Source organism: Liolophura sinensis, chromosome 2 (genome assembly GCF_032854445.1).
Source record: "Liolophura sinensis isolate JHLJ2023 chromosome 2, CUHK_Ljap_v2, whole genome shotgun sequence".
Lineage (NCBI taxonomy): Eukaryota > Metazoa > Mollusca > Polyplacophora > Chitonida > Chitonidae > Liolophura > Liolophura sinensis.
Genome location: NC_088296.1, coordinates 6,932,867 through 6,945,033, shown reverse-complemented (window position 1 = coordinate 6,945,033; position 12,167 = coordinate 6,932,867). Strand labels below are relative to the sequence as shown.

The 12,167-nt window shown below is 37.6% G+C and overlaps 1 protein-coding gene across 1 annotated transcript in view; it reads right to left on the bottom strand.

Annotated features, from left to right (window-relative positions):
• The window catches only part of LOC135463068 (talin-1-like), a 128,492-nt gene that overhangs the window by 4,250 nt on the left and 112,075 nt on the right, over nt 1–12,167 (bottom strand). Inside the window, exons 53-59 of the mRNA XM_064740387.1 lie at nt 11,928–12,096; nt 8,923–8,958; nt 5,545–5,669; nt 3,201–3,326; nt 2,409–2,477; nt 735–917; nt 110–235 (exon numbers count right to left, since the gene is read on the bottom strand). Coding sequence (XP_064596457.1) covers nt 110–235; nt 735–917; nt 2,409–2,477; nt 3,201–3,326; nt 5,545–5,669; nt 8,923–8,958; nt 11,928–12,096 — 834 coding nt within the window. The remainder of the gene's footprint in view (nt 1–109; nt 236–734; nt 918–2,408; nt 2,478–3,200; nt 3,327–5,544; nt 5,670–8,922; nt 8,959–11,927; nt 12,097–12,167) is intronic.

Here is a 12,167-nt window from a genome sequence, read left to right as displayed (position 1 = left end):
TAATATTTTGTGACATTTATTTGCCTCTGAACATGCACTTTTGTGGACGAAATTTTAGGTCATTTTTGGATAGGTTTACCACTTACAATTGGCTAGGTTTACCACTTACCTGTGCGATACCGCCGACCATGCGCTTATTGATGGTAAGGTTCTCCTCATCTTCCTGCCATTCCTTAGCTTGTTGGGCCGCTCTCACCAGCGCCTCTGTGGCCCGCTTCACAGCATTACCCGCAGCCTAATAATAAACAACAAACCCATCTTAGTCCACACCAATTTAAACTGTTGTTCTACAGGTGCAATAAATTCTTTGGGCACAAAATTTATTTATTTATTTGCTTGGTGTTTTATGCCGTACTCAAGAATATTTCACTTATACCACGGCGGCCAGCATTATGGCGGGTGGAAACCGGGCAAAGCCCGGGGCAACCCACGACCATCCGCAGGTTGCTGGCAGACCTTCCCACATACGGCCGGAGAGGAAGCCAGCATGAGCTGGACTTGAACTCACAGCGACCGCATTGGTGATCGACTCCTGGGCCATAACGCTGCGCTAGCGCGCTAACCAACTGAGCCACGGAGGCCCCTTGGGCATAAAAAGTATATATATTGAAGCATACTATTCTGTGTATGAAGGTCCTGTAGCATTGTACACTAACTGATTTACCTTCAATAAATAAATAAATATTATTATTATTATTACAAAATGTTGAGAGAAAACATGATTACAGCCTCACCTGCAGACGCTGCATGGCTATGGAGTTGGGATCGGCCTTGACCTTACATGCCACCAGCAGTGCCGCTGTGGATCCTGCCACCTCCTTGGCAGACGCGATCAGTTTCTCCTCGCTGGCTTGCCCTTGTACCATGGCATTTGCTGCTTCGCAGAGGCTGTGGGTAGCCGCGGCAACCATTCGGGCCTAAAATAGAAAGACAGAGGTGTGAAGTCTACGTGAGGAGGCTTAACTTCCTTAAGATGTAAATTATGGCAAATGACATCAAGTTTTGCCAAGAAAAGTATGGTACACTTTTAGAGGCAAATAAATGTCATAAAAAAAACTATTTTTGGTGCATAAACTTTCAATTTTTCTGGCAGAATACCATCATACTTTCATAAAAAAAACTTACGATTCTCAGAATCGAGAAAAATGTGCAACTTTGTTAATGGTGATATTTTAGATCATTTACTGTACAAACAAATCTAACAACATCGTGAAAACAGAGACCCATAGCATGAAGTTTATTTCAAAACAGATCTAAGCCCAGTTGTCCATATCAGATTTAACTTTCAGCCATGTCTTTAATTTTGTACTTAGCCTAAAAAAAAAAATTGTATAACATTATGTTAAATATGAACTAAAACTGCTGCTGTTATACTCTGACTTTGAAGAACAGACCTGGCTTCTCATTTTAGCTAAAAATTTCAATATAAAATGTGTCTTAATGCCAGTTTTGGTTTATACACTTTCAAAGAACTGGGCCGTGTTTACGATTCCACATAGCAATCTTAGGGTGTGCTGAGCGTAACTACCAGGGCAACAGATGCTTTAGCATGTGTAACCATGGTAATTACAATCAGTTTTATAGCCCATGCCTCTTCCACAAAACTTCACAAATCAAGTTTCCCGTAACTTTTTCCCCACATATGACACTGCCATAAAGAAATGTGCTTTCCGAAGGGGAAATCTACATGTATGAAAACTGACTTTTTATGAAGCATTGTGAAATTGGCCCCAGGGTCTTGAAACAAAATTCACCACCCTCAGGACCTCAATTAAAATACACTAAAAATCTTCAAAATGTTCATACTTAATAACAAAGTACTATTTCAACATTTTAAAATCATAACAGGTGATACATTTCCCTCGATCGATTAAGTACTTGAAATTCGTAGTCATGCCCAGCATGATACTGCCTAAATTTACCAAATCCTTCAATTTTAGCAGAAAACTCTTTAGAATGACAATGAGTGTGTCTTAGCTAACTAATATCTCTGGCAGAATATTTATGACCCAAGCTTTCAGGAACTAGGCAGGTCCAGATTTGGATTTGAACTCCCACTACATGGAATGATTTTCTGATCACATATATACACTCACAAGAAGGATAAAATTCAACCTTATAACAGCTTCCCCAAAGGCACTATCAAGAAATTTTACTGTTTCTAAGCAAAGATAAAGTCTACATTCAGTTAAAACAAGTAAGACATGATTTTGGGTCAGTTTTTGCAGTTAACTGCAAGAGCCAAGAAATTGATCTGCTAAAACTTCATTTCTCACACCACTCACTTTTCTACAACTACATGTAAGACAGATTGACATAATGCGATGATGACAATCTGGAGAACTGCAATCACTGCAAATAAAGGCTGCGATCCTACGTCAGAAACGCTGGGAAAATAAACAACTTACTGCGGAGATCAGTCCTTGCGACCACTGTCCGTTCTCATCTGTATCTCCTTTGTGATATGAAGATCCGATCTGAAACAACACAACACATGCTACAACAACAACAACAGCACCAAAGGCTACCATGACAACCGAACACAGCATTCTGGGAAGGATGGAAAGTGCAGCCAATCAAAGCAGTAGAAAGCTGTGGCCAGCAGGGGCTCTTCTCATAAAAAGATTTTGGGATTTGGCTTTTACATTAAAATACAATGAAACTCCTGAATAAATGCACCAATTTCCACAAATGGTGTGCCTTGTCAGTACAATTTTTCTCAAGTTTGCGATTTGTTTTTTTTTTGTAAAAAGTGACGGTGTAACTGGCCCCTAGACCATTAGTTATGGAAAAGTTCGAATTCGAATATTTCAAAAGATCCTTTACTACAAAGATAATCCAAAAAGTGAAAAGTGGGGTGAAAAATTCAATATGTTTGCCTTCATGTTCTATATTTAATTGGGTAGCAAAATACCAGGAAAGAAATCACTATAAGTACAAGCAAAGGGTTGTACAATACTAAAATAACAAAATCTGCAATAAATGGAAAAAAATTCTGAATAAATGCAACAAGATCATCAAAACTAACAGCAAGCTGCTACAGGGTGAGGCCAGAGGGAGAAACAGGACTACCGAACGCTTGCTAACCTTGTCACAAGAAGAAACTTACCACAAAAGCTAGTCTACATTATGAAAAAAGCGTATGAATTCCAAACAGGTCAAGTGATTGACTATATAGAGTGAGATATTTCTCCACTTACCCTTCCTTGAGCGACCAACTCCCTCTGGGCTGCTGAGGCGGACTTCACCAAGGCTGCGGTTGCCGCGGCAATGGATTTGGCAGCATCCAAAATCTGTTCCTCGAAGTTGAGGCTCATATCGGCTTCCTGTAAGAAAATTTAATTCCAGACAGAATTTAAAAAAAAAAAAAAAAAAAAATTATTTCCAATAGCTCTATTGTAAATTTCTAAAAAAGATTTGAGCAACAATCAGAAAGTTTGGAAATGTTTGGCTTTGATACAACAGTAGAAGGCAATCTGATTGTACATGTAGGTTTGTGGTCTGATGTGTGTCTAGAACGGCAGAATTCAATGTGACTGTATGAAAGGAGGTTGAAGAGCTCTCAGCCTAATGTACTACGAGTTGTCCTATAAGCTTGTTACCTAGGTTACTAATTTATATTTATTTGATTGGTGTTTTACGCCGTACTCAAGAATATTTGACTTATACGACGGCGGCCAGCATTATGGTGGGCGGAAACCGGGCAAAGTCCAGGGGAAAACCCATGACCATCAGGTTGCTGACAGACCTTCTCACTTAGGCTGGAAAGGACTCACAGCGACCGCATTGGTGAGACAGTTACTAATTGAGCCCCTCCTCCTCAATACAGTGTCCATACAAAGACAGAAAGTCATTAAGGTCATCACACTCTGAGCAATTAAACGAGAAAGATCACGTCTCGTGAATCTTTTACGTATGATTTACGTTTTAGGTCGTACTTAACAAACAATCCTTAGGGATCATTAGGAGCGTGTACATTGTACTGTCTTCTTGTAGCACGGTGACTCTATATCACCAGAATGCTGCTGCCACTAAAGTATCATGCCAAAGACACCAGACATGACAACCCCACCCCGTCACATTATGCAGACACCAGGCTACTAGTCATGTTTCCTTGCTCTAATCTCTCAGTGCTAAGCGCCAAGCGAGGCAGCAACAAGTGCCATTTTTGGAGTCTGCGGTGAATCTCCTTGTAGGTACCTCAGCCCGGGAACTTTCCAGCCTACAGTCATACATGTAGGGTGTCTAGTACTGCCAACATACCACAACACTGGACACCGTGGTGTCAACTTTAGCACAGTCCAAGCGGTCAATCATCAGTTCAACGCTGCTCTTTAATCCTGTAATAGTGTCTGCGAGAACAGCGCATCACTTTGGTCCGACAGTTCAAAGTTGATGGTCATTCTTTCCACGTAAAAGTCCACTTGCTGTTCCTCTGACATCCACTGGCATCACACAAGACAATGTCGAACTCCATGTACTCCAGTCGTCTCAGGTTGACAATCCATATCTGTACATCCTTCCCTGATCCGTTTTCATCTTCATAATATATATCTATCTCCTGATACACAATCTTGTAGCATGTAATAGCACACCTAGTTCTGGAAAAACTCTGAAACAAGTCTGGTTTGACTCTACAGTGTTCCAGGGAATGGTGCCACAGATACGGCATATATATAGTGCCACATGCATAGTGACATCACAAGCTAAATGGTGTTTTAAGCTTGTCCAACAGAGGTGCTTTTCCAGTAACGGTGCCCATAGATACGGCATATATATAGTGCCACATGCATAGTGACATCACAAGCTAAATGGTGTTTTAAGCCTGTCCAACAGAGGTGCTTTTCCAGTAACGGTGCCATAGATACAGCATATATATAGTGCCACATACACAGTGACATCACAAGCTAAATAGTGTTTTAAGCTTGTCCAACAGAGGTCCTCTTCCAGTAATGTGCAGAATTCATTGTGTGGTATACCACAAAAAATAGTGCCACAGTTATAGTGATAACACCAGCCTGACCATGTCTTAAGCATGTGAAACAGCGGTGCAGATGTTGTAAAAATTTGTTGTGCGAAGAACCAGGAAAATGGTGCTTACGCGAACCTGATGGTGTCTTAAGATAAGCTTGTGCATCAGCGGTGCTCTCTCACAGGGATGGTGCTGAATCTGGTGACAGTGACGAAAACACCAACCTCTGTTGTGACATGTAAGATACTTGGTGGATGTCAAACGCACTCACCACCAAATATATCAAACATATCTGACAGAAATTGGCAGTGCTTGTGCTGTGCAGGTTACCCTCTCTGTGACAAGGACAAACTACTGTGCTGTGAAGACGACAAAACAATGGGTAAAATTACCCGCCTAAAACAAATCAGTCCAGTTGGAGGGCTCCTTTGTTCTGTTCTGTAATACATCACCGTTTAGGTAAAGCAAAGAGAAAGCTTATAAAGCACTGTTGCGCAACAGAAGAAAATGGTGTGATTTTGACTGACAGCTGCTCACAAAAAAACTGCTTTCAAAAAAATACACAAACACACCTTAGCAGCTTGTCGTGGTTTGAGTTGTGATAATTTCTTCGCAGCCGCCTCAATGGAGTTAGCAGCACCCAAGAGCTCATTTTCTGCAATAACAGTGGGATCATCTGGGTCCACCCAATCAGAACCTGCGAGACAAAATTCAAGTTTTAACCAATGAAATCCTCTGATGAACAAACATGAGTACTGAAACATGGTCGTAAAAAAAAAAAAAACAACACAGTAAATTTCATAAAGTAAACTTTCTAAAACTGTAAAACCTAAAAATTTGAAAGAGCACTTTCATATATTAAATGGCAGAAAAAAAAAAAGTAAAATTTGCAAAAAAGACAGTGAAAAGGTAAACTTATCTCCAGTTAAATTAAGAATTCACTTCAACGGGAATGTATTTATCATACTTAACTAATAGGATAATGACAAAACAAAAACTATCTAAAAATAGAATAAACGTAATGATACGATTAGATTAGAGGACATGCCATGCAGTTATCTACTATGGCTGCACAACAAGATGTCAACTTTGTGATCCAGTGTACACCATATCAAAGGAACTGCCTTTACAACAGTATTTTTTGGCCAAAAATTTCGTGAATACGGAAAAAACATACCCTGGATTTTTTGTCTTCTTCAGCCAGGCACTATTGAGTAGAACGGAAATTAATCCACTAATGACAGGCTTCTGCACAACAAAAATGCAGTGTGTGCTGAAGCTGTTCTACTTCTTCTAATGTTGCTTGAAGAAATTTTGGACTTAAAAAAAAAATTTGGCCACAAAATTTGCTGCTTTGGCTTTTTTTTAAGTATTACAAGTAAACAGGTGGTGTTATTTAACGGGGATGGGTAAAACTAACAACGTCAAGGTCAAGGTCACACAACATTTAAGGTCATTGTCAAATAATACATATACAAAATAAAACATTCAACTTCGTTTTCAAACTTCTACTTGTAAATGCTAAATCTTCCAGAAAACAATCTGCAGTCTGTATACAGTAAAACTTGCTGATCATTAAACCATTACATTACTTATTCTGATGCCATTAAATGTGAATTGCTTATTCCCGCCATAAACATACAGCACTGAGCACCGCCAACCATTACCTCAGACTTATAACCCATTCATGGATCACATGTCATTGCCAAGGAAATTTATATGTTAACTTTAAGCATTACTTCATAGGAAATTCGGAATCATTCAAAACGCTATCATATTCATTTACATGACCAAGGTTTGCAAAGCAGCCCAATATAATATTTTCTAGCTCTCTTGCTAACAGGTTCTGTAAACTGCTGCTGACTTTATTAGCCGGTGCTGAGTTGTGCTGCATGGTGCTGGATTTAAACAAACTGCAACCTCATTGGTCCAAATTTAATTAGATTATGAATATGCAGAAATACCCGTGTCATCTATCTCTTCTGACCAATCACACTACAGGTCTTCATATTCCTGCCAAAGCTGGTCAAACAAAGTCGGCGATTTCAGACTTTTCAGATAATCGATAATAAACACCCTAAATGTCTCACAGGTGGAAAATGGCTTTTATGTGAATTAGCACTTCCTGAATTCTAAATCTATTTGCTAAGCACTTCAAAAATGCAACCAATCAGATGCTTTATAACACTGCTACTTTGCATAACACTAAATTTCCATACCTTCTTCAAACAATAACCAGCAGTTACATACAAAATACGTTCAACTGATCACCTGTCAGAGATACTTGCAGTTTTCACATCATGCTTCATAATCAGACATTATAGAACATTTACTAACAAAATTCTAGCCATTATTTTTTCTATTTTATACCTCTGACAAGTGTACCATCAAAACTACTAATGGGCATACACACAGGCAAATCTTGCTGCTCCAATAGCCTTTCTGTACTATTCATGCCTGCATTGTTAGTGATTGGTGAAAGGCAAGGGCAGAAAATAAAAAAAATCAAACTGAAAATGAATCAAATAAACCTTTTTAAATGTATGTATAAGAATTCTTCTAAAGGAGTATAGACTAAGACTAAGCAGGAACTGGTTCAACTGGTAAAACAAGGACACACTTCTAGTCTTTCATAGGTGCAAAAATGTAACAAAACTGTGAAAATGTGTGTGAGGAGTGAGGAATGTGTGACTGCACTGAGGGCCACTACAGAAACATGGATGCTCAATGAAGAATACTCCAGTACGTCATAAAATGTTCATAATAATGTACCGAATAAGCAAACCTGCAAAAATGGAAATTAATAAACAAAATAAAACCTCATTTAGATGCTGAAAACAGTTTGCAGAGATCTACCTAAAAGCATTAGAGCAGAATATAACACAAATAAAAAAAACCCTGTTAAAGCATAAATAAAAAAAATAAATAAATAAATAAAAAAAAAAAAAAAAAAAGAATTCATTTCATTTCCTAAATCTGGTAAAAAATGTAGAGTAGTCTATTTCTGCAGAGAAGCGAAGAAGGCAGGCAATACCTGGGAAATTCATGTAACATTCACGAATTAGTAAGTATCTGCATCCGTGGTTATTGTCACATTTCTAATTTTCCTTAAAAACTATTCTACCTGGCACTTAAAGAACATTTTGAATTTTCAGGCACATCAATTTAACACAAAAAGTTTTTTTAACTAAATATTCCACAATTAATTTCTTGAATATATTGCAATTCTGCTTTTCTTTCTTTGCTTTAGCCATTATTTTTCATCATCTGTCTTTGCTTTGTGACAAACACAATGGATGTTTTTCAACAACAACAACATCAACATTTACAAACATTTCCAGTATGATACCCTTCAGAAGAATAGACCTAGCCCAAGCTGTACATAGGCCATTTTACTGGACTGGTCTAAGTTACAACATGAGGGGTGACATCATGAAAGAACAGGCAAGGCTGAGATTAGTGTTGGAAGGAGATGCTATTCTGCTTGGAAAAATAATAAGCGCTCAAGTCCGAAATTTTTCTCACATTAGTATACAGAAACTGTAATAGATAAATGTTTTTCTCCAGGAGAATTCTGCAAAAGGTGAAAACTTGTCAAACCTGCAATAACAGCACCTTGCTTTTATAGACTAGCAAGACAAAGCGAGCTGTAACAGCCGAAATGACACATTTGCCAACCAATACAGAGGTCCGTTTTTGTTTTGTTCATTTATTTATTTATTTAATTTTTATTTTCTTGTTTATCTTGTTATTCTCGTCAATAGCATTTCCTTTTACAAATGTCAATCTACAGCATCAGCCAATATATTACATGTTTTATGCGATATAAAATAGTAAAAACTACATAGACATACATGTACATATATACAGTGTACACCAAACTCATGAATAAACATTAAGGTTATGTTGAGGACCGCACACACAACTTTCGAGCATTCTGATTGGTTTACCTGACACACCATAGGACCATTCGTACTCATACGAGTCTGAGAAGAAAACGGGATAACGGTGATGGATGAAGACAAGTGTGGGTACATGTGAAATGCCATGACAACAGGAAGTGGGCTTGGATCTAGTTGCTGTGGGGGCGGAGTCAAGTTACCACAACTATGGCAGTGTTTCAGCCAACCCATGTACGGCAAAAATTTAAAAGTTTCTGGAGCAAAATGAAGATGTTTCCCTCTTTCTAGCAAAAGTACTCCCTCGTCATGTCTATAATGGGGTTGTGTAGTAATGATAGCATACAACCTACACAATAACAGAAAGGACAAGTGTTTCTAGCCTTCAAAAAGTAACTTATTGTGCTCACCAGCACTTAATAAAGGGAGGCTAATCTTGCAATCCCAAGAACAGCAGTGCCCTGTGTCTAAATAAATGACTATACTACCTGTGGTTACCCATCATCAATTGTACGCTGTATTTACTTATTTATTGGATTGGTGTTTTACGTTGTACTCAAAAATGTTTCACTTATATGATGGCAGACAGCATTATGATGGAAGGAAACCACACAGAGCCTGGGGGGAACCCACAACCATCTGCAAGTTGCTGGCCGACCTTTCCATGTAAAGGAATTAGCTACCATCGCTTTGTTGAAGAGGCCCCTTAATTGTTGCCATAACTTCAACTCTCCTGGTGAAATTTACTGAAACACCAATGTTCCAGACGAAGAAAAAAAATAAAAACAAAAAGTAAATCAAAAAAACAAAAAAAACAGATTGAAAATAGTTTCAGTGAGAATTTCTATTGTATTTCAGAAAGAGACTAAATTGAAAGTGAAAGTGAAAATATTCTTGTGTATAATGTTAAACATGAATAAATCCTTCAAAACTGACAGTGAACAATTAGTAGACTTCACAATTAACCACTACAGCCCAGTACCAAGTGCTACAGTATACAAACAAGGGGAAGGGGGGGGGGAAGAACACTGTGAACAACAGGGAAGCTGAGGAGCAATGAACAACAAGTTCACTCAATATAATGACAACAAAATGAACATTGTGTGCCAAAAAGTGAACAAAGTGTTTCATTGCTGTACGTGTGGACAAGAACAACAAGTGTGACCATGAAGATAAGACAAATAAAACACACCTCTTATACCGAGCAGATGGGAAACTAAGGAAGGAAAATAGGACGGAGGGTTACCATGGAAACATACATAAGAAGATATAATTAGTGGTGTCATGGCCACTTCCTAACAACATTGTTTTTTTTTTGTTTTCAACACTGACGTTTATATTATTACAATAGTTCTAAAATTTTGGTCAAATTAATGACATTTATCTTAACAGGCATTATCAACTCATGATGCACTGAATGGATGAAATTACGTCTCCAATCCAGCAAAAAAGCAGCCAGACAAGGCTACTGTCAGGCATCAAATCCCATTTTGTCAGGTACGAACGAAACATCGCTTCTAAAAAATGTAATAAAACTTTTTGGATCAGTTGGATTTTGAAATTTGACCGCGAAAAAGTGAATGTAATCCATACTTTTTCATTTTTTTTTTTCCCCATTTTCTACAGAAAAAAAAAACTGCTGATAATATTCAGAAGACATCAAAAAAAAAAAAATCAAAACTTTACTAAAATGAATAGCAAAATGAATGACTGATCAGGTTACCAGGTAACATTTATTGTATTGTATGTATAATTGTGGTTTTTTTGAAGCTATCAAAATTTCCAAAAAAGAAAACCCTGGACCCTGATAAAAAGAAATGAAACCAGAATCAGCCATAAACCAGGGGTCAAACCTTGCCACTGAGAAACCACACATGGGAAAGGATGGGGATGGGGTAAGGTCTGCCGGAAGAGTCAGAGCAATGGGTGGGGTAATGAATGAAGAAAACATTGCCATTACCATCTTAACTCATTGACCCTTTTTACACATGAACTGGCAATAAAAGGTGACAAATTTATTTATACTGGGAAGGGATAGGGATGAAGTAAGGTCTGCCGAAGAGTCAGAGCAATGGGTGGGGACAATGAATGAAGAAAACATTGCCATAACCATCTTAACTCAGTGACCCTTTTTACACATGAACTGGCAATAAAAGGTGACAAAGTTATTTATAGGTCAATTTAATGGATGGTACACATCGAGTCAGTTGTTCAAATTCTGTGTGACATCCTGCACTATGTATCATACCAAGTCCACCAAGAATTAGACAACTCCGACCACAATCATGTTTGAACACAAAAGTTCAGGTTTAAAATGTAAAAACAAAACATAATTTTAACACTGAATTAAATGCAGCCAAAGGCTAGAAATGTACGGTTGGCTTTATAGTCACTTGCAAGTGTTTTCTGTTTTCAATATTATTTAAGTTACTTATTATTCACTTGTGGACAGCTATTCCAAACTTAAAAGCTATGTTCATAAAAGAAAAAATATTTTGCTTCTATAAGAGAACCTAAACACAAACCATATAGTTCGTAAAGCCCACCATATGAATGCCTTTAACTGACTCAAAAAAGCTATCTTGAAGTAAAAAAAAAAAAAAAGCATATTTTTTACAGTTTTCAGCTGGCATAGTTCACGTTTTAACTTTTTTTTCATTTAAAGAAACTGAGTGTTTCTAATGATAATGGGACTTTTATAGTGTTTTGACACCTGACGTTATACAGTTACAAACACATATCATCCATAAAAATTAATTAAATACCATAACTATCTACAAACATAAAAAGTTCAAAATCTAAATGCCATAAAGTATCACTAGCCTCTACTCGAAATACAAAGTCATAAGTAGAAATGATGCTTCTGATAAGACTTTGAATGCAATTAAAATTCCAACAAAAACTGAATAAATATAGTGAAGGGAGACAACTGTAGCAATCTATCCAATAGGTGGAGTTGTGATAAAGGGGGCATAACTCATGACTATTTCATATAAAATGTGGACTACTGAACAAGGACAACTAAAGATGAGGATCTGCTGGGGGATAATTCTTACCTTTGATAGCCTCAGCTGACAACACAAGTTCCGTGACAGAATTGGCCACCTTTCTTGAGATCTGCGCTAGGTTTTGTCGGCCTTCTGCAGTTGGTTTTTGCATCAACTGAGAACAAATATTACATTTACAAACTGATTTATTTATTTGATTGGTGTTTTTACACAGAAATCATTATTATTTATTTGATTGGTGTTTTAAGCCGCACTCAAGAATATTTCACTTATGCGACGGCGGCCACA